Source organism: Stegodyphus dumicola, chromosome 1, assembly GCF_044657685.1.
Source record: "Stegodyphus dumicola isolate Sdum_Otavi_A_Nest chromosome 1, ASM4465768v1".
NCBI lineage: Eukaryota > Metazoa > Arthropoda > Arachnida > Araneae > Eresidae > Stegodyphus > Stegodyphus dumicola.
In genome coordinates, this window is record NC_140768.1 from 287372415 (window position 1) to 287396663 (window position 24249).

A 24249-nucleotide genomic window follows, 5' to 3' on the forward strand; every position below is an offset into this window, starting at 1 on the left:
GAAGATTTGTTTTTAATTTTTCGCCTCTTTTTATGTTTCTTTGTATATTTATATACATACATAATATATATATATATAAATATTATCGGTAAGCACTTTTTTATATCAATGTCAGTTATAGAATTACTTAAAACTCTTCGTCTTCTACGAAAAGCGTTCTAAATTTTAACCTCCTTTTTTATTTATTTGATACTAAACAATTCATTTTATTGTTTCATTATAAAACAACTAAAAAAAAAAAAAAAAAAAAAAAGAGAGAGAGAGAGAAACTATGTCCCACTTTATATACATTTATGTCCAGCCTTAAGAAAGAACCTACTCGTTTAATCAGTTCAGCATCTGCTATGGAATTATTATTATTTTTTTTTTGTATGTGTATTTAATCATGGCAAAGCACACGAGGGCTATCTGCCTAAGGGGAGGGATGCCTTCGTGGAGGACTCTCTAAGGGAAACTGGCCGTATACACGTTACACATGGGGAAAACCACGAAAGCGCCCATGCAACCAGCCCGTTCGCGGGATTCGAACCTCGGACCGAACTACCAGTGTTCAGCGACTTTACCGCTCGGCCGCTTGTGGGCCCCTATGGAATTAAACATACACGAAATTAAGTGCATAGTTCTGGCGCGAAATAAATATGAATAAAACAAAGCAAAATTTAGAACCATGCACCTTATTCAATGGCAAATTTTATACACAAAAAAAAATAATATAAATATTTAATAATACGTTGGATTTTCTTTTTAAACACCCCTGCGCAGTCTTCCAATGCTATTCCAATAAGCCTTATGGTTTGTCGCAATAAACTTTAAGCATTTGCGCCACCATCCATACTCAGCTAATACCCTTTAAAATGCTTGTTATGGCAGAGAGCAGTAAGAGTTCTGGCTGAAATTTTTAAAACAATGTCGAAGATCATTATATATTGACAGCATGAAGTTTTCTGGACTAGTTTAGTTTATGTAACTCAGTACGTTAGAGTAAATGAGCGCAAATTTGATTAAATGCATTATTTCCAAATAATATTGTGCTCTACAGCAGTGGTTCTCAACCTTTTGACTAACACGTACCATCTAAACAAAAAACGAAAATCTTTAGTACCACCACTGCATTTTACAATGATTGTTTTTCAATTTCTGAACAGAAATATTAAAAAAAAAATTTCTGAAAGCTTTCAGATTTTATATTACGCCCAAGTTTTTTTTTTTTTTTTTTTTTTTTTTTATTTTTTATGTGTCACCTGAATTTACTAAATATCACGTTCTTCGCACTTAAACCATAAAATTCAATTCAACAGCAATATCACAAAATATTTAAAAGAATATATCTTTACAACTTACAGTCTCGCGTGCTGGAGATAACGTTTTTTTTTTTTTTTTTTTTTTTTTTTTTTTTTTTTTTTTTCCCCGCATAGTGTTGCCATTGCTCGCTTTGAAATCGTTGAGTTTGTTAAAGTGTTACAAAACATGAAATCTATAATAAAATAAATTCTAAATTAGAGCTTCCAATTTCCCATATTCGGTGGAGAATTCCGTTATTCAAAATTGGATGGCTCTAGGTATCGTTGTGTGATCACAGTGCAAAAAACATACATACATTTATGCAGATTTTTCATTATTTAATTTCTTTAAATATAACACAGGGCGATAATATCGGGTGGCTACAATTTGAAAAGTGAAACGGACATTTAAGTTTTCAACGCAAAATGCCAAAACGAAGTTAATGGCCCTTCTGGGCTAACGTCCTTTGGGCTAAAAAGAAAGAAAGAGTCAACACCATTTTTCGACAACACCATTAAATTTGAAAGCAAATATAAAATTATAAAAATCAAAATTTTGGAGCTTAACCAATCGTCAAAATCAGTTGTCATTTTTCCGCTTAGTCGATCCTAGCCATTTTTCCATTTTGAAAATCTAGCTTTGTTTTATTATTTTTTCACAAATATTTAAATGCACAATATATTATGAGTTTTTCAAAAACAGACGACGATATTCTCAAATCATGTATAAAAGTAAGGAATACAAAGCGACAAGAAGACAAAATACCTGCAGTTAAAGATAAAATGATTCTCATTGAAAATGGAGCAATATGACCCCGGAAATGGTGAGATAAAGTGCTAATTTGCTAATAAATCAATAAACTAATGCTAATGAGTTAATGAGATGCTATTATCTTTTTTATAGGAACTTATTTTTATTTCCTATTAAATACAGCATTCATTTCTATCACGCGTGTTAACTGGTAAGAGAATAGTTGTGAAACGTACAACATGGAAGAACCACGAAAACTGACATGAAGACATATCGATCGCCTCAAGTCTATAAGCGGCTGTTGACTTTGAACAAAGCTCAGAACGCAAAAATTTATGAGTGTTAGTGAAAAACCTCAATCAGGATGTTGGGGTTTTAATTTTTGAATTTAATAGTTAAAAATACTTTGCTTCTTTGCGTACCACATATTTTTCTCTTGCGTACCACCGGTGGAGAACTCCTGCTCTACAGTATTCAGCACATTTTAGAATAAATTTATTTGATTAATTTTTCTCTGAGTGCATTACGCAGAGAAATCTTTTGCAGATCACACAATTCTTTTGATACGTCTTGATGTATTCTAAAGTTAATAATCATAATTTATTTTTAAAATGAATTTTTAAACTTCTATAGCTATTTAGCGCTCCTTCGAAATGTTCACCTGAGACAAGACAAGTTTGCTTCCCCCTTGTCCCGGCTCCGCACATAATATTAAACAAATCCGTTTATGTGAAAAGAATAAAGTTTAATTAAGTGTCGAATTAATGGAAATTATGAAAGACAATTGGGATAATCCAAAAAAATTACTGATGAAACATTCCTTTTAAAATTTAAGCTGCATCTCATGTACGAGGATATGGATTTGTCTACATCAATGGCATGTTAAAGTAAAGGAATATCCGAGGTTTTTAAATAGATACAAAAGCGTAAATTCTCATAAGCTGTTCCTTCATCAGTCCCGGGGTTTAAGTTGAGGATCATTCGGACGAAAGAACGATGTCCGTATTATTTGTCTGCGACCATGCGTTGGTCCTTCCAGAACATGTTCTTGCCCGTATGTCCATCCGTATTCCCAAGATGAACAGATGGGAAAATAGAATTTCTGTTCTGGTAACTCTTTGTAGCGTTCCCTCAGATAGTCAGCTCTTCCTGCGCCATAGTGACTCAGACCTGATAAAAATAAGAAGCTGTAGTATGCACATCAAAAGAGTACTAGTTGAAAGTCTTCTAGGGAGAATCATTGAATAGGTCCTAGCAAAAACTTAACTTTGCTTTTTCTACATTAGGGAATTTTTAAATCTAAAGCATAATGAATCTCTGTTGAAAAGTATATCGTAAAAAGTTAAACAGCTTTAGTTTTTATGCAATAAGTAACACAAGTACTACAATCTAGAAGAATCATCCTGTTATAAATTGTTACAGCAGAAAACAAAATTTTCATGAGCACATATTTACTTATGATATATTAAACTTTCAATTATCCAATTTTCTTTTTCCTCTACGTCTGATAAGAAAATTGGACAATTTTCATGATAAACGTAGGTAATCACGTACAGATGCTCTACGTTAAATCTTTTCGAGACAAGATATCTAGTCCAAAAAACGAATCCAGTTGAGAAAGATATTTAGTCCAAAAAGGCGAATGATAATCCTTCTTTGATTCTCCGTACCTCAATCCTTGCGAATTTTTCTTTTCTTAAGTTATGTTTTTTTTTTTTTTTTTTTTTTTTTTTTTTTTTGTACTGTCGTTGTATTTTGACATTGATAAAAAAAAGCCTCATTCTTCATGCCGCAGTACCAGTGACATCGGAGATCACTTCAACGGGAGTGGATTGAAATGCATTACAAATGGAATGCATATGCAGCATGTCAAAAGGATCATACATTGAGCATATGTAATGTGCGACAAGAAATTTTAATAAGTAAAGTTTGTAGAGACATTAGGATTATTTGAATGCAAGAGACTTGAAAATGAGCAAACGCATTCGCCGGGAATCGAACCGCGGACCTATGGATACGCGCCCAGCTTGCAGGCCACCACACAACGAAGGCAGGAGAAATATCTTATATACTCCCCTTTTAAAGGGCGACTGGAGTTTCTGGAACCTAGTCGCCAAATCCTGGTGGTGAAGCATCATCATTAACCACCTTTTAGTTCGAGCGCCACTGTAGAGAAATTAGCTACTTCTTTTTTTTTTTTTTTTTTTTTTTTTTTTTTTTTTTTTTTTAAGCAGGAGAGATGAAAAATGAGCAGTTCCCTCGCCGGGACTCGAGCAGTTCCCTCGCCGGACTGACTTCTCGAGCACGCACCAAAGCGTGCTGACCACTGCACCACAAAGGCATGCTAAGAAGGCGGGAGAAATACCTCATACACTAACTGTGTGAAGTACATTTGGTTATTCAGAAAGAATATAATTTTGAATGAAGATGATGCTTCGACATAATAAATACGAATTTTTACTAATTTTTTATAAACTTTTTTGAAATATTACACATTTTTTTACGATACCAAATTCTACCAATTATTTGCAAATGCGCTTCAGTAATTAGCTTTTTATTAGGTTTGATTCTTAGAAAAGCTAAATGCGTAGAGGAAAATTTGTTTTACCGCATATGGCTAATTTGATACTTCTGTCTTTTTCTTCAGAATGATTAATATCAGACTTGCTAACCAATTATAAGTTGATTCCTCCTATTACGCGATGTAACGTGCTTTTAATGGCAGAAACTAAACAGTATTATTCAGCTACGTAACGAAACGAAACGGTAACTCAAACTCCGGTGCGAACACCCTACCGAAGTTCTCACAGACTTCAACTGACAATCTGGTTCCCTTGCGAACGGAATAAAACGAGGAGCGGTAGCCTTCATTTATTTAACACATGTTAAAGTACTGCCCTACGCAAGTTTATGCTCAAAAAAATATATATAAAGAAATAATGCTATGCACAAGAAGTTAGTTATCAACACTACTAGGATTTAACGGGCTTTCTTACTTTGTAGCAATTCCTATAAATGCAAAACATAAAACTGAATCAGTAGTTTTCTCAAGTAGAATGAGATTTTCTTAATTCGGGGAGACTTTTTCGGCAGTGTTTGAAAATATTTCCTTGAAACTCACAAAATATAATAAACTATTATGAATACAACTTTACCACTTTAGTGTCTCTGTTACTTGGGATAGTCTACAAACAGTCACAACCTTGGTGGGTTGTAATTGTTTTTCTACATAGCAGAACATGTGTAGATAAGAAAGTCTACAAAGTCTACATATGCGCATTCCTAAACAATATGAACCTCAAGTCATTTAAGCACTTCCACGCTTACTGTTGCCTTCTGTCTTTCAATTATTTTAAACACATTTAAAAGAAAACCGTTCACACTCATTATCTAATATAAATTTATGTATGGAAATATGTTAAAATTAATAAAGAAACGAACAAATATAAGACAAGCTTTTTCAAATATGTATGTTGTTTAAATATTTTCTAAATGTTGTTGGCGTTCAGGATTTATTTTCTAAAATTAGAAGTGTGAAAACCCTTTGAAGAGCCATTAAAAAAACCACGAACAAAAATATATAAATCGATAAAATAATTAATAAAACAACAAATAATGAATAATTAAAATTAAATGTACAGAAGTAAATAAAAATGTTAATGTTAATAATAATAATAATAATAATGTTAATAATAATAACTTAATCATAATAAATGTTATGGTAAAATTGAGAATCAGTTATACAACGAAGTAGTGGAGCTTGGGACTCAAGCATAAATTAGATTTCTCTCAAAAATATGAAATACCAGATCCGGGTTCTGGTGGACTTGACTTGAATTCTCTCTTGGGAAAATGAAAATAAACTACGAAAAATATACTCTTACTTTCATTACAGATGAAATTTTCGAAAATCAATCATACGTAATACTGAAATAAATAAAAATTTACTAACTAAAAAGAAACCTTATATATACATTTATCTTATATATACACTGAAGAAACAGCATGGATAAATGAGTCGGATGATTTTTACTTTTTGAGTATCATTTTATTCAAGATGTGAACTACAAAATTTTGAAGTTCTAAGCGTTTCTTACAATAATTTAATTTAGATTTTATATAATTTTATATAATTTAATTCATATATTAGATTTTATAAGTCCTCCATACAATAATATGGGTTGGCTAGGCCTAACTTAACCTAAGTATCATATAAAAAATCAAGAAAATAGAAGGAAATTGTGTATACTTAATCGAAACTATAAATGGCTTATTTCCACAAAATTTTTAGACATTATTGCAATAAACTGCATTATCTTCGATAGATTTTTTAATTCAAAAATATTAAGAAGGTGTAAAATTAATGATATATAACAATTTTAGGCTTATCGACTTTATTAAACAATCAAAAGGTCTAAAAGACAAAACTGGAAGAAAAAGTGACAATGCTAAATTTTAGATTATGCAAAAAAGGCAGGGTTAATTTGGCGTAGATTTTGAATAAAACTCTATTTATATCAAGGGCTATCAGAGGTAGGTTCGAATAATAATAAAATATTACCTGTGGAATAATAATAAAAACTGAAAAATAAAGATATTATTAGAATTCTCAAGGAGTTAGGAATAATTGGATTGGAATTACGATCATTAAAGACGAAGGATAAAATTTTGTGAATATTTCATATTTCAATTGGCCACTAGCTGTTCATGTATCGGAAATGGAAGTTTTTCTATGGCCACTCTATACTACATATTTTTTGCAAACGCATTTCTTAAGTGTAATATGCATTTACAAAATAAGAAGTCTGCTATTCTTCCGGAATGCGATTGCTCCAAGTCATGGTTAATGGACAAAAAATCTAGTTTTTAGAATAAAATAATAACATACAGCTCCTGTTTTTTTTACTTCCTTGTACGAAGTAAAGGAAGTATTGTATTCGCAAAAATATTCGGGTGTTATATTTTAACGAAAATATCCATTTTGACCGCTAAAGAATGCAATTAATTTATCGATGTTTTTGGGTAACGTAAGGACAGAATAAAGGAATCTTTCTTCCCAAAACAGGTTTCAAAAAGGATTTAAAATGGATTCAAAACAGATATTTTTGTGACATCTGTCTACGTACACCGCGGAAAAAAAAAAAAAAAAAAAAAGAGAGAGAGCCAGTTCCGTATCTACCTTTCTACTGGACCGATTGACGAAATTCAAACTGCGTTCATATCTCGAAAGCGAGGCTTAGGATATGTATTAGATTTATATAATTATTTAGCTTCTCTCATTGGCCACAGCTTAGACCCATCTCGCAGGTGTGAACGAAACTCCCGGATTTTATGCCCTTTACTCAGCCGTCTGAATGCAGCCTTAAGGACCGTCCGAACTCTGTATTAGAGTTATACACCGACTACCAATAAGTATTTGGACACCTATGCAAATGACGATATGTAGGTCCAAGGTATGTCACGGACACCGCCGGTATATATCGTGTAGGAAACAGCATCAGCTTTAGTCGCATGCAAGATGCCTCGCAGTTCGGAGCTCTCTAATTTCGAGAAAGATATAATTATCGGGTATCACAACTGTGGCCGATCCTTAGGGACATATCTAGCGATCTGAAGTACCCAAAATCGACAGTGGCCTATGTGATTAAGAAGTGGAAGGTGAGCGGTGATTGTCGGAATGTGCCCCGAGTCGGCAGACCAACGAAACTGGGAGATAGAGACCGACGAGTGCTGTCCAGATAAATTCGGAAGAACCGCACCCAACTGATGGCCCTCATCCGCGAGGAGTTTCAACAGGCATTCGGAAGTATTGTTTCAATGAATACCATCCGTAAGGAAGCACATCTGCTTGGTTTTCATGGTCGTGCTGCTGCCCATAAGCCTTTGATCACAAAGTCCAACCGCGCTGCTCGGTTAATGTGGTGCAAAACACATCGAAATCGGACCGTAAATCAGTGGAAACGGGTTCTTTGGAGTGACGAATCAAGGTTCACCCTTTACCGTTCGGATGGCAGGGTCTGGGTTTGGCGTCTACCTGGAGAACGTCTCCTGCCAGAATGCATTGTGCCGACAGTCAAGTTCGGCGGAGGTGGAATTATGGTCTGGGGGTGTTTCTCCTGGTATGAGCTGGGACCCTTGGTCCCCATTCATGGTAAGCTCAACTCCGATGCCTACTGCACTATTTGGGATGACAATGTGCTTCCTACGTTGTGGCAGTTTTACGGGTTGGACCCCTGTTACTTTCAGGACGACAATGCCAGTTGTCATGTTTCGACGTTAACCAAGGCTTGGTATGGTACCAATGGAGTTCATCGAATGGACTGGCCTGCCCAGAGTCAAGACCTGAACCCTATCGAGAACCTCTGGGACGAGTTGCATCGCCGAATTCAGGGGTGCACTACATGTGCAAAATCGGTGAAGGAACTCCTATGTCTTCTCCAAGTCGAGTGGAAGTAAATACCACTAGCTGTCATACAAAGACTTGTGGAAAGTATGCCCCGGAGGGTCCACGCTGTAATTACCTCTCGTGGAGGCTCTACCAACTATTGATTTTGAATAAAGTTAGTTTTTCTTTTCTATCAGGGGTGTTCAAATACTTATTGGTAGTCAGTGTATATAGCATCATTCTAACAGAGGTATGACTCAAAATCGGACTTTTTCTGAAATAACATACCAATTTTTTTTCCATATCTCGATTCTACGACTCAAATTATGTCTAAAATTTAATTTTGTAAAATCTGGCGCGAAATTTACGGAGAAATTCAAAAATTTATCTTGGTGCCTTTTTAATTTTTTTTTTTTTTTTTAGTTTGCGCCAAGAATAATTCACTTGGCGAACTTCTTATTTTCCTTTCCTTTCTTCCATTGTCCGCGGGAGGAAAAAAAATCATCGTTCATACATCATACTTTCAAATAATTTTAACAGAGTGCGCTAACCACATTTTCGTTGTTATCGCTTATAATAAATACGTCAAACTTCAAAACGCGCCAAAATGTAAATTCACGTATATCTTAGAAAATTTTGAATAAAAAAGTATAATTTTTTGCAGGTATGATTAGAAATACATCTACTTTAATATGATGGTAAAAACTGTTAAAATATTTGGAAAAAAAATGTGATTTATAGTTTATAAATCAAAATTTTTTTCGAAATATTACGGCAAAAATTGTATAGTTTATAAATCAAAATTTTTTTCAAAATATTAATAAAAATGATTTAAAAATACAAATTTTAAAAATAAATCATAAAAATTGGCGAACTTTATTTGGAATGAACATAAATTTTGAAATATGAAAGGAACAATCAGTAAGTTTAATAAAAGAAGAGGGATTAATAAATATATACCAAATTGAATTAACACTGAGAATCTAAAATTTTGAGAGCTAATTTTTTAAAAAAGACTCATGCGATTTTTACAAAACTTGACAATTGGGCATAATTTGAGTCGTAGAATCAAACTATGGAAAATATTTAACATGTCATTTCAGAAAAATTTCGATTTTATGTCGAAATCCCTATGTAACAATGCTATATATAAATCTAATACATACCCTAAGTCACGTTTTCGAGACATGTAAAGCGCAGGTTGAATTTCGTCAATCGGCCCAATGGATTGGGAGATATAGAATGTCCCCTTTTTTTGCGCAGTTGTACGTATGTACGTGTGCATGTACCTCGCATACCTCAAAAACGAGTAGCCTCAGTACGTACATTTAGTTGTGCACCTCTTTTTTTGGTTCCAATCGGACTCACCAAATGTGTATACATATACCCACTCTGTTACTCGGCTCCGTGAAGTCAGTTTTTCTTTTATTCTTATATGTTGGTAAATTGTGCATTTTTTTGCTTTAAAAATGATTGAATTATATTGTGCTTATCTTCCGGTTACGATTTTTATGCCTTTACTTAATCTGCATGCAATAGATGTAGAATTATCAACAATTTAAAAGTTGTTTAAAAGTACGGCTAAGCCTAATTTTTTCCTACCATAGCAGCCATATTTGTTTACATTTGAAACTTAGCAGAATAGTGAATTAACTCTGTTTCTGCACCTTCAGTGTCTTTTTGGCGAGTGGGATCGAAAGTAAACTTTTAGTTTTGTGCACCAAAAAAAATCTACCTTCTTCCACGTTGGCCGAATTGCTTGTTTTTGCGTAGAAACTCTAATTTTAATTATAATTTTTTTTAGTTGTTTTAATTTATTTGGTGTGTTATATTTTTCTGTATTTTTTAATTTTAATAAAGATATTTTGAGGTTTCGTGTATTTTTGTCTTGTCGCGAAGTGAGAACTGAATTAATTGAATGAGAAATGTATCTCCAATGAAATTCGGGAAAATAAGTTTAAATGAAATGCACGAAAAAATGCGTATAATTTAATATTCCGCACAAGGAAGTCAAGTGGCGTACACATCAGATTTTTCTTGATTCAGAAACAGCTAGTTTATCTATCGAAAAATATCGAAAAGTGCATTATGAAAAGGAATTAATACCAAACCTTTTAATATTTAACATCACTATTGGGGCTTTTATTAACCTGAGCAGTGTTGAGTATACATCTATTAAAACAGAACCTATAATCGCAGATTGTTTTCCTGTCACCATAATTCAAAAAGTTAACAGTTTTACTTGCAATAATAGTAGCAGCATAAATTCCGACATTAATTCCTCCATCATGATTTAATTATTAGTTAATTTAAATTTAATTGCATTATTCCCAACTACAACTTACCTTTATAAAGGCGCCTTTTCACTTTAGTTGGAACAGGTTTCATAGGTTTCGGAAGTTCAACGATTTCTGGTGTCTCGTCTTCGAGAATGGGTGGCAACTGCCTCTTGATTTCTGAAGATGCTTCGCTAACTGGTTCAGTCTCTTTTTCTGGAACAAAGTCTTCATCATCGTCATCTGGTTCATCATCCCAGAGACACGACTCTTCGGTGGGTTTCCGGCCATGCACTAAGTGCCACTGTACGCGTATCTAGCACCAAATATAAAAAATGTTCGTGGTTTTAGAACAATTCAATATCCATTTGGTTCTTATCACTTTGAAAAGATTTGGCTCCTAGGCCTATTTTACACTATTAGAACACTGATATTAATTTCTTTCACAAAAATGTCAGTAACTACTTTTTTTTAAATTTATGCAACTACTATTACACTTACAGCAGTCTGTACATATTTATGATTACTATTTTTCAACTTTGATTTTTCAACTACTTACACAGAAAGGACTTCGTCATTCTTGCAAAGCTTTAGGACTTTGTAATATTCTTAACTGTGTGTGTAAAAATTTAACATTGTTAAATGCAAATTTGTATTTCAGGTTTACCTCACCCATAATAGTGCTCTGACCAATCACATAGCTCGCACTAGTTAGGTATCTCCAACCTCAATGTCTCATTTACCTTCGCTACTCTCATTCATATCCTGCCTCCTGCCTGAACGGTCAGGTGTGTGTTATCATTCGCTCACCATTTCGGTTCTCTTACCTTATTATGAAAGTATTTACTTCACCGCCTTCTATAATCCGCCACAGAGCCCGTTAACTGAAAAAGGACGCTCAATAATGTTCTTGATTTAAACAAGCAGGTCATACTCGTGGGTGATCTAAACGTGAAGAACACTGAATGGTTCTGTAGGAAAACAAACCGCAACGGAGAGAATTTGTTTGAAGATATCAACAGGTGCCCTGTCTACCTTCGACAACAGAATTCACCTACCTTCTGGATATTCCTGGAAGAGGCGATATCTTAAACGTTTTCCTAACTACTACTACCATTCCTATTTATCTGGAAGTTCTGCATGAATTAGACTCGGACCACTTCCCTGTCATCGCCACCCTCGACACGAACTTAGAAAATGATTATCACAAAATTACTGACTGGAAACTTTTCAATCAGTTTCTTAGTGAAAACCCGTCTGTGTTCAATAGTCTCACTCAGGACATTGATGTTGCTGTTTACCAACTCACTATGAAAATTCAAGAAGCGTACAATAAGGTGACTAGAAAAATACCCAGTGAACATTTTCCAGATAAGCTGCCGACGTACATCAGGCAACAAATCAAAGAGCGCAACAAACTTAGAAAGCATTTCCACTTAACCTGGGACCCAAACACTAAGAAAAGATTAAATAAGCTCACTAGATGCATTAAGAAAATGATTGTCACTCACCGAAAAGAGCTTTGGGATGACAAAATCACTAGTTTCAATGAACCGAACAATGACTTTTGGTCTTTTATTAAACGACTCAAGAATAAACCTACTGTGAATAAACCTATTTGAGTCAATAACAAAATTGCTTTAACGAATCTGGATAAAGTTTCCGTCCTTGCTGAGCACTTTGAAGCTCAATTTAAACCTAACATAAGTCCTTGTGACTTTGACTTCGTCTATGATGTCAGGTACTGTGTAAAACAATGGCTTGACACTCTTAAAATAGATGCTAATATAGAGTTCACCTCACCCAACGAAGTAAACGATATCATTAAAAAGTTACTTAACAGAAAGGCTCCTGGCTTTGATGAAATCAACAATGTTGCTATTAAATGGTTACCTCCTGGAATAATTTCAAGACTCACTGGAATTATTAACGCATGTCTGTATAACACTTATTTTCCGAGACAATGGAAGGTCGTAAAAATGATCGTCTTACCTAAGCCAGGCAAGGATCTGAAGAAACTTAAGGGATATAGGCCGATCAGCTTGCTCCCCGGTTTGGGGGAGATTCTCGAAAGAAGAATACTTAATAGGCTTCAACCTCATATGAATAAACTCCCAGTGGAACAATTTGGGTTCTGTAAGTCACTTTCCACTACCAAGCAATTAGTCAGATTAAACAAGTTTATAGGCGGTGCCCTTCACAATCGACAGAATGTTGCCTTACTCATGTCTTTCCCTACGTCTAGCATAGACGTGGGAAAAGCCTTCGACCGCTTCTGGCATGATAGGCTAATTTTCAAACTTATCAGCGTAAATTTCAGTAGAGAGCTATAATACTCATTCTACACTCGTTTCTTAAAGGACGCAGATTTTTTGTCAACAGACTCTCCCGAGAGTAAGATAATTCATGCTGGCGTCCCCCAGGGGTCTATTTGGGACCCGTTATCTACCTTTTCTACATGGCTGACATACCCAAAATCAGCGCGGACCATAATTTCTTCCTGGGCTGCTACGCGGACGAAACAGTAGTTGCTGTGAAGTCAGCTAGTCAAGATCTTGCAGTTGACAAACTCCAGAACTTCACGCTGCACCCTGAGCATTGTTGCACAAAATGGAGAGTGGTAATTAACGCTGATAAATCTCAACTGTTAATTATCAAAAGAAGAAAAACTCCAGAACTCTTCCAGCTACCAAACTTAAGCTTTTCAACATGGATGTTCCTTTAGTTACAAAAGCAACCTATCTTGGAATTAAGTACACTGAAAACTTGAAATGGTCTGAGCCCATAAAGTATGTAAGAAGGAAAACTGTAGGAGTCATTCAAAGGCTGACACCACTGTTGGATGCAAACTCGAAATCGGACTTACGCCGCAAAAGGCACATTTACATTGCCATTATTAGGCCGATTTTTGCTTACGCGTCGCCTGCCTGGGCTTCAGCCCGGAAAAGAGATCTTCAGAAACTGCAGATCACCCAGAATAAGCTTCTGAGGATTATGACTAATGCACATTACCTGGTCTCAAATAATACACTTCATAGGGACCTAAAATTCGAGACGGTTGAAGAGTAGCCGCATAAGATGAACGATAACTTTTTTATGGGAGAAACTGTGAACACTTCAAGGAGCTCAATGTTTTAACTTGCGTTTTTCTCACGGAAAACTCTGATATTTGACCACTCGCGGCCCACCTCACCCGCGATCAAATTTCCCTACTTAATTTTACATTGTACTTTCAGCTACTGCAATTATTGTTTTCAATTCGTATTGCATCTTATTTTTATTTTTGTGCTTTATAAAATTTTTGTATCTCATTTGATATTTAACTGTATATAACTACTTACATTTTGACTGTTTAATGTATTGTATCATCTGTTCTTTAGACATTTGTATTTATATGCGTGCATGTAATTTTGATGAATTAATTTGTATCTCATATTTTATTTGTCATAACCTGTCCTTATTCCTGCTTAGTGCAGCGCATACATGCAGTTCAGCTTCACTTTCTCACCGCTCAGTCTGATCTTTTCCACTTGTTCACGGCCGAGCGGTAAAGTTGCTGAACACTGGTAGTTCGGTCCAAGGTTCGAATCCCGCGAACGGGCTGGCAGCATGGGTGTTTTCGTGGTTTTCCCCATGTGTAACGTGTATACTAGCCAGTTTCCCTTAGAAAGTCCTCCACGAAGGCATCCCTCCTCTTAGGCAGATAGCCCTCGAGGCTTTGCCATAATTAAATAACCTAACCTTTTCCACTTGTTCGCTTTGTCTTGGCCTGTGATGCATTATCACCCCCCTTTCTCTCTCTCGCCTATGACTTTTAATTTGCCCGCTCGGACTCTACTACTGTCATGTGCCCTCTGGGCCTTTTATCATGAGATGGAAAGGTCGCGCTCCACGCGATATATCGGCATTACTTGTATACAGATACTCATTCATATCGACTGCTGCTGGCCAGTGGCGTAGCGAAGGGGGGGCAAGGGGGTGTATGATGCTCCGGGCGCCGCTCGCAGAGGGGCGCCAAATGGTCTCCAAACAAGATTTTCCGGAAAATTTCAGTTTTTAGTTTGATTGATTTCTGGAAAATATATTTAAAATTAATAATTTTTAAATTACAATTAATTAGTAATATTATATTCTCAGTAGTATTATATTCTCTTTAGTAATATTATATTCTCATTGTATATAATATTATATTATTAATAAATATATCAACTTATCTATAATACATATAAAACTTTTAATTGTTTAAAATTGTACTTTTTTAAAAACAGTTATATGTAGAATAAATAATAACGTTTAATAATTCTAGATCATCGTATATCTGCTTTTTTCGCCGGCACAGATATATTTGTAGCGGTTTGCTACATCATTGACAAATAGTTGCCTCTCAAAAATACTCCAAAGTCAATAACGATTCATTAAAGACTCAAGTTGTTTAATAAAACACATTTATTAGACGTAAGCACATCGAAACTCAATATGTGCATCGTTAAATATCACAAAAAGATGCATTTTCTTCTTACAACTTAAGAACAGAGCATAAAAAAATTATTCTTAAAATTAAAAAATTCTGATGTGCACACCACATGACTTCCTTGTACGGAATATTAAATTATGCGCATTTTTTCTTGCATTTCATTTAAACTTATTGGATTGAATTAAATCTACTTCGCCTACAGCGCATAAACCGCAATAGAATAAATGCATTCTTTAAAATTCACTCTAGTATTTGTTTACCATAGGGACACTCTGGCGCTAGATTCACATAACAGTATTTTGTTTCATTCATATTATAACTCATAATGCACAAAATTTATATCATTTAAAAAATAGAATTATCTAATCGTTGCCACATGCTCTATTCAAATACTATAATAAAGCTAGGATGATGTATAAAAGAAATTAAGCAAACAAAACAAAAATGTTTTTCACAGACGATTGAGTATTTCTCATTCAATTAATTCAGTTCTCGCTTCGCAAGAAGGCAAAAATAGATAAAAACTCAAAATATCTATATTAAAAATTACGAAGTAAATCTTAAACACTTATTTCCTCGAAAAAATTTCGGAAAGGATTAAGCAAGATTTAATTTGCAATAATAAATGAAGGCGATATCTTTGTTGTTGCGAAGCTAAGTTTCTATAGATGGGCAATAGTCTGCTGTTTCAAATGTAAATGTTTCAATGTTTTAAATGGCCGATTTTGCATTCGTTAAGAAACTTCATAATTTTGTTCATAGCAATTGCCACGTAGGTGTGCTTTCGCTAATAAAAAGTTTTTTAATGTGTCATCACTAATATTAAATCTAAATTTAGTCCTCGTTTTCGCAACAACACTGAAAATTCCTGTCACACTCTGCATTACTATGGAACTATCAAGATGGCCAACATAATTCTAGACAGTTCACTATATTTTAAAATTCTATCAGCACCTTTCAGTTTTCCAATTAAACTCCACTAGGTGTCAATCCTAGCTGATTTTATAACTTCATCCAAGTTTTCTAATTGTAAACTGCTGTTATGCAGCTGTTGGAACTGTTTCAATTTTTTCTTTTTTTTAGAACTCCTTTCAAGATAATGTGGTGTAGTGGCTGAAACTGCTATGCTAACCCTGGAATCTCTACCGTATAATTGGTTTCAGAAATCACACTAGTTACTTTACCTGGCTCTATCCAGTTCAGAGCCATTTTGTGTGGTTTAGACGTGGCTAAAACAAGCACGAGATCTCCGACCTTAAACCTTCTCGTAACAGCGTTGCGATCATACCAGAGTTTCCTTTTACTCTGACACTCTTTCATCCTCTCTACAGCCAGCTACTGACACTTCTTTAATCTGTTTATTAAGTCTAGAACATACTCAACCACAGTGGGGTCTGCCACAGTGACTTTCTTCCTCTAACCAGTTTTCATACACAATCCTTTGAGGCATTCTCAATTTTTTTCCATTTACTAACTCGCAGGGACTAAAACCTGTGCTCTCATGGCTAACAGTTCTGAGGGCGAACAAAGCACATGGCAAACATTCTTCCCAGTCCTTCCCGCTTTCCAAGTACAAAGCCTTCAATACCCTTTTCAAGGTGGAATGCAACCTTTCAACAGAATTGCTTTGAGCGTGACACACAGAAGAATGATACACCTTAATTCCGAACTTGCTAAAAAACTCAGATGTAAGTTCTTTTAATATTTACTGCTGTGGTGTAGTGGCCGAAACCGCTATGCAAAACCTGGGTTGTGACATCAGGTTCAAAACAAAACACAGCATAAAAATTTTATTGAACGCAAAAAAAAAAAAAAAAAAAAAAATGGCTACATGCAATTCTCAGAGAAAAACCTATCACAACTCCTCCCCTCATAAAGAAATTTTCTTGACTATTTAAGGAAAAATTCTAAATACATTTCACTGCTTTCAAAACACAAGTGGTAACTATTTAAGTGATAATAGAGAAGCCAGTTACATTACCCTGCACTTATTTCTAGATAACATAACCGCATAAATACAACAAAAATAATTTAAAATACTCCTAATGTATGCCTTATACAAAGCATATTCCTCAAATTTTACACAATGCTAATACTTAAACATTTGATTCTAACCATTTTGAAAATGAAACACACTATGCAAAAAAATTTAAATCTACAAAAATATAATTCCAAAACACTACAAAATCATTTTTCAAACAACAGTTTACAGAATAAAAAGGATTGGCTCCTCCATGTACTTCATATGCTAAAATTCCTGCTGTCTGTAGATCTGATCTCGAATAATCAATCACTGAGATAGGACACTCTTCAACATTTACAACTATATTTGGATGAGATCCCAATTTCTTTTTCCGGACTTTATGATTTGTCAGTTCATCCAAAGAAAACTCGCCAATAGCTGGTAATGTCTCCTTATACATTGCACGCCATATAGCATATGCATTTCATTCAGCATTATAATTGAACATCATTTTTACAGCAAGGTTATTTGGAAGCAATTTCTCAGAAGAAAACGTCTTGATAGAAGTGGGTTTTTCGAACATCGAACTCTGCAGATCTTGTGTTCCTTCAAGTATGCGATATAATAAATTTTGTTTGGTGTTGAACATTATCATGAGTTTCTGTTGCTTGTGCTTCCGAGAATTCTGCTGGCGAAACATCCGCAAGAATAGTCCTTTCTTCTAAACTGATGTCTGGAATTTTAATGTCCTCCTCCGTATTACTGGTTAACCTCCTTCCGAATGCTCATTTTTAACGACCCTTTCAATTTCTATCTCTTTCTCTTCTTCCGATCTGGAATCTAAGTCTTCTGTAGTCTCTCTCTCTAAACTCCTGCGCGCATGCGCCTGACTAGGAGTCTCCGCAACATTCAAGAGAACAGGTCGTTCCCTAATTTCCTCAATCAACTGTGCAGTTTTATTCCCTAACAAATAGTACTCTTTATCTAACTCTACCGGAGTAACCGCTGCCTTTGTGGTGACCGCACCAAAATCACCTTCATTGCTTACTTTCGCCAAAGGTAAACATTTACATTCTGTGTCCAAAGGCTGTTTCATCCATACAGTTTCCCCTAATAAGTCATTAGTATTAATCCAAGTACTATTACACAGATCTATACCAGCTCCAGTATCTCTCAGATATTCTCTCTCTCTATCCCATTAATTACTGCTTTCTTGAAATACGGCTCAAAATATTTTCCTAAACTCTCCGTTCCTAGATTATTCACCAGATTAGCCTTATTCTTTTCCAGCGATGGACAGTTAGGTCGGATATGTCCGTCCTTTCCACATTGGTAACACCTTATTTTCCGCTGTTTCTCGAAACCTGCTTCATTGAAAACTTGCTTTTTTTTAGGAGCCTCCACTTTTCTATGCTCCTCTGATTTAATTCTTTGATGACCACTACTTTTCTGATTAGAACTACAGTTAGAATTTATATACCGCTCTCTATCTTTCTCAAATGGTTTCTTTAACCCCGCTGTCTGTTCTAACTTCCTCATATCTCTTTGCAAAGCCTCATACTTGTCGCATTTCTCTGCTAAAATGGAAGCTGTTTTAAATTCTTCGCAATTGTCTAAGTAGTGCTCTCTTATTTCTAGAGGGACTCGCCGCTTAATTTGCTCAGTGAGCATAAGTTCCTTAAGACTTTCAAAATCTTGAACTTCTACTGAAACCAACCAATTCCCTAAATACACTCTCAATTCATACACTAAATCCACCCATAACATTCCGTTTTTTCTAGAATGTTCTTCAAATTTTGTTTTTAGTGCCCAAGAACTAAGCTTGAATCTCTGCATGAGTAAGTTCTTAACATGCTGATAATCATCCCCTTTATCCGCTGGTTCTTTCACTATTAACTGGGCTACATCGTAAGGTAATAAAGGAATTAATTGCGAGACCCAATCAATCTCATTAACCTTCTCTTTTTGAGCTTGTTTCTCAAATAGCATAAAGAATAATGAAGTATCTATATTACTCGTTTCAAAACGCGGTACTAGATCTTTCAAATTAACCTTTTTTTCTCTAGATTGTTCAACTTTCGAAACCGTGGAAGCTAGGCTATTAGTCTGAACCACATTCATCGGTTTTAACCTTTCCAATTCAAAAACTCGCTCCCGCTCCCGTTCTGCTCTCTCTTGTTCGGTTATTTCTTCTGCTTTTCTCTGCTCAGCCGCAGCCCAAATTCTTGCCGCGTATTCTTTCGCAGCTTCTTCTTCATAGTCCTCGGCATTTAGAATAGCCTGCCTAATTTCTCTTACTCTATTTGCCTGAGACACATTTGTTTCAAACTCCTCCGCTAACTCCAATAGCAGAGCTTTAGTAAATTTCCTCATAAACTCACCCATTATGGAAAATTAAAGAAAAATAACCTACCTCGGAATACAATAACACAAAAACAACAACAACAGGTCTATCTCTCCAAAACTGAATAATTCCCTAACAATTCTGAGCACAAATTGCCTTACAACATTTAATGATAATACCTATGCCTACAAACAAAGCGTATATTAAAAAATGCTAATTAAGAGGCAACCTTTTCCTGCTCTATATCCAAAATAAGCCTAGTCTCGAATAACTGGCATAACCTCTCCAAAATCACAAAAATGGTACTCACCAATTTTGAAGACGCCTTCGATTGACTCTCCTGGCACTACTTGGATATTCTTCAGGGAAATTTCACTATTTTGCGGCACTAGATCACGCTTCCTCCGGCGTTCCCTTCTGACACACTGTCACTTGTCACTGAGGAGGCTTCACCACGCGAACTGTCCTTGCACGCAAAATTAGATCGTTCTTGAAGAGAAAAAAGTCTTGACTGTTTACATAAAACTCAAGTTCACAGGCGAAAAAGTCCGTTCCTAAATTTACTCTCAGAAACAATCCCTAAAAGCTGCCACCAACTTTTAATATTTACTGCTGTGGTGTAGTGGCCGAAACCGCTATGCAAAACCTGGGTTGTGACATCAGGTTCAAAACAAAACACAGCATAAAAATTTTATTGAACGCAAAAAAAATGGCTACATACAATTCTCAGAGAAAAACCTATCACAATAATAATAAATATCAACAATGCGTTCATCCACATTTATTGGTAATGAGGCTGCCCTTTTTTCAGCTGCTAAATTTAAGAGGTAACAGATGCACCTCATAATCTGCAAATCTGAATTTTCCTTTCTTAAGATGCCTGCAACACCAGTCTTCAAGCCTACCAATACTGGTGCATTATCGGCACCAAATGCTAAGCTATTATCCAGAGGGACTGCATTTTCTTTAAAGTTTTAATAATTAGCTGTGCTATATTAAAGCTTGTCAAATGTCTTTATAAAGTGGGGGCAGAAAGTAAACTGCACTCAATTTCTGAAGACTCTGTATTAAAAAAAGAAACAACAATTGGAAACAGTTTTGAATCGGTATTATTGCTTCCTCCCGTAGAGAGGCAGAATGGAGCTGTTTTAATGCAATCATTAACTGAAGATTTATTTTTCAAACCCATTTCTTTAACAATTGCACCTGTTTTGGTTTTTGCACTTGAGTATTTCATAGCGATTTCACTATCTAGAAACATTTTTCTAAATAAAGCTGCAGCATGTTCCGATGCATTCAGTGGCAGGTTATGCTCCAGAAAACAGACATTCTGCATTAATAACTTTTTGGTCCTTTGTTTCCGAAGAAAAATTTAATTTTTCGTTTTTTTTTTTTTTTTCCAAAACAACTCATGTTGTCCTTGTGTTTTGTGTACGCGCATGTTTGAGAACATCCGAACATGCGAAATCGAAAAATCGCAACGACAGACGGTACACATCGCAAATTTATTACATTTCCTTGAGGAAATAATGGAAGGAAAGTCAACTGTGTACGATTTTTGAAACGTACACGAGTATTTCACATTTGTCGCAGACATAACAAAAGATGATAATTTCTAAAACTAGTATTTCCCGAAGGCACGTGTACTCACACAACTCAGGACAAGATGAACGAAATAACTAAAGAACATCCAAATAACAGCTTGCTTTGTGCTCATTGGGTAATATACACTGGTGTGCAAAAATTAAGGACGAGACGGTTTTTATCAATATAACTTTCAGTGGCGTAGCGAAGGGGGGGCAAGGGGGTGTATGATGCCCCGGGCGCCGCTCGCAGAGGGGCGCCAAATGGTCTCCAAACAAGATTTTCCGGAAAATTTCAGTTTTTAGTTTGATTGATTTCTGGAAAATATATTTAAAATTAATAATTTTTAAATTACAATTAATTAGTAATATTATATTCTCAGTAGTATTATATTCTCTTTAGTAATATTATATTCTCATTGTATATAATATTATATTATTAATAAATATATCAACTTATCTATAATACATATAAAACTTTTAATTGTTTAAAATTGTACTTTTTTAAAAACAGTTATATGTAGAATAAATAATAACGTTTAATAATTCTAGATCATCGTATATCTGCTTTTTTCGCCGGCACAGATATATTTGTAGCGGTTTGCTACATCATTGACAAATAGTTGCCTCTCAAAAATACTCCAAAGTCAATAACGATTCATTAAAGACTCAAGTTGTTTAATAAAACACATTTATTAGACGTAAGCACATCGAAACTCAATATGTGCATCGTTAAATATCACAAAAAGATGCATTTTCTTCTTACAACTTAAGAACAGAGCATAAAAAAATTATTCTTAAAATTAAAAAATTCTGATGTGCACACCACATGACTTCCTTGTACGGAATATTAAATTATGCGCATTTTTTCTTGCATTTCATTTAAACTTATTGGATTGAATTAAATCTACTTCGCCTACAGCGCATAAACCGCAATAGAATAAATGCATTCTTTAAAATTCACTCTAGTATTTGTTTACCATAGGGACACTCTGGCGCTAGATTCACATAACAGTATTTTGTTTCATTCATATTATAACTCATAATGCACAAAATTTATATCATTTAAAAAATAGAATTATCTAATCGTTGCCACATGCTCTATTCAAATACTATAATAAAGCTAGGATGATGTATAAAAGAAATTAAGCAAACAAAACAAAAATGTTTTTCACAGACGATTGAGTATTTCTCATTCAATTAATTCAGTTCTCGCTTCGCGAGAAGGCAAAAATAGATAAAAACTCAAAATATCTATATTAAAAATTACGAAGTAAATCTTAAACACTTATTTCCTCGAAAAAATTTCGGAAAGGATTAAGCAAGATTTAATTTGCAATAATAAATGAAGGCGATATCTTTGTTGTTGCGAAGCTAAGTTTCTATAGATGGGCAACAGTCTGCTGTTTCAAATGTAAATAATCAATGGCCGCTATATATATATATATAAAAAAAAAAAAAAAAAAAAAGGCACCTCCGGCAGTGGTGTATTTTATAACATACACCTCTAGTTTTATAAATAATAATTGCATCTGTTATAGTGATTAATTACTGGTTAGAACTCTTAGTAGTTGAAGCCAGAAGCAAAGATATTATCCATTGCCAAGTGCATATGCGGTGGCCGTGTTAACAAAGAAGTACTACCATTTACTTGCAATATAACTCCCTTATATTACTGCATAAATTTGACTCTAACACAGGCATAACGTGAAAGAGGAAAATATTTTTCAAAAACAACATCAATATAGATTATCGATATCATACTGCAAATAAAAAAACAAGAATAAAGTTACTTACTTTATTTTCTTTATGAATAGCTTCAGTAAAAGCTTTTTGAAATGCAGGTTCAAACATTTTTTCTCGAGCCATCACTGATGAGTAGAATTTAAATCTGACTTCGATTTCTAATAGTATAACATCTGATGTGCCTAGAATTAACCGATGCTTTGTAAGATAAAATGACGCGGCAAAGTAATTTTGAAAGAAATACAGCTTTTCATTTCGTATAGACACAACGAGAAATCGATTTTATGGTCACTGCCCACGTTCTACCACATCTGTTCAAAATCATAGTATATTTTAAAGCAAAAAAACAGCATATGTTAACACAGAGTTAACTTTTAAAACAGAAGTTGTATCGTCTGCAAGAATTTGCCGTTCCAGAAGCTATGAGATGTTTCTAACGTTTTACTCATCTTCTATTATTATGTATTAAAATAATTAATGTACTTAAATAAATTAGTTATTTTCCCTGTACAAACACGTTGTACGTATATCAAAACTACTCAAAATGCAGATTTTATTGCTAGCAGATTTTTTGGCAAATTAAACATGTATTTAACGCTTTAAGAGATGATGAAAATATCTAATTTTTTTGCAGAACGAGTTCTGATGAACATATATTTATTCAGTAAATGTGTTTTAGAGGTTCTTAGTCATCATTTTGACGAAATTATAAAATAATCGCCAACTTGGCTGTCCGCTTATTCAATTCAATAAAACTGATGCAAAGCTAAAGTGGCAGCCATTTTGTTGTTACTTTACAACTTTGAATATTTTATTCGATGTTATGTTCATGAATACAAAAAACTTTTGCAAAACTTTGTTTCAACAAATATAAAACAGCAGAAATAACGCATTCATTTGCAAATAAATTGCATGGCCGTGAAAAGAACTTTATGCTTTGAAATTTAATTTCACACCAGATGTTTTAATCAACTTAGCAAAAGCTTTTCACCGCAGTTATGTCTCCAAGTACACTCTAGACATAATGGCCAAAGAGAATCGCTTCTCCACAACATGCGATCATATTTCGATCAAATCCATTCGACAGAATTTTATGCAACGTTAGATGTTTCTTACAAAAAAGTATTTTTAATCAAATATTAACAAAGGCTTTTATTGACTTATCGCAATTATGTTTATAGCTACTTCTCCAGATGTATCCGTCGTCCAAAACCAAGAGGTTCCTTCACAGCATACGATCGCATGTTTCTCTTAAGACCTGACCATCTCCATACAAAAGTATTTTACACAGCATCAAATGCATTGTCTTTTTAAGAGTACGTATGATTAACTGGGAGGTTAGAACAGCCTTCATCTTTTAGACACTTATTTACAGACACACGTGATCGGAAACAATTATCGTGTCGGGAAGAATGCGTTCTTTATACTTTCTTGTATGAAGTAAAGT

General features: G+C 34.6%; 1 protein-coding gene across 1 annotated transcript; it reads right to left on the reverse strand.

Annotated features, from left to right (window-relative positions):
• Nucleotides 1-2332: 2332 nt before the first annotated feature.
• LOC118182514 (uncharacterized) lies at nucleotides 2333-23234 on the reverse strand. The gene is made up of 3 exons (XM_035351867.2): nucleotides 22854-23234; nucleotides 10762-11008; nucleotides 2333-3201 (listed from the first exon to the last, which is right to left on the reverse strand). Exons 1-3 carry the CDS (start codon nucleotides 22923-22925, stop codon nucleotides 2984-2986), a joined length of 537 nt encoding a protein of 178 aa, XP_035207758.1. The 5' UTR covers nucleotides 22926-23234; the 3' UTR covers nucleotides 2333-2983.
• Between the last annotated feature and the right edge of the window lie 1015 nt (nucleotides 23235-24249).

Coding starts and splice junctions, on each gene's coding strand:
- LOC118182514 (XM_035351867.2), bottom strand. CDS start 22,925: ATGGCTCGAGAAAAAATGTTTGAACCTGCATTTCAAAAAGCTTTTACT. Junction 11,009..22,853: donor CTATTCATAAAGAAAATAAA/GTAAGTAACTTT, acceptor ATTTGGTGCTAG/ATACGCGTACAGTGGCACTT. Junction 3,202..10,761: donor GAAAAGGCGCCTTTATAAAG/GTAAGTTGTAGT, acceptor TATTTTTATCAG/GTCTGAGTCACTATGGCGCA.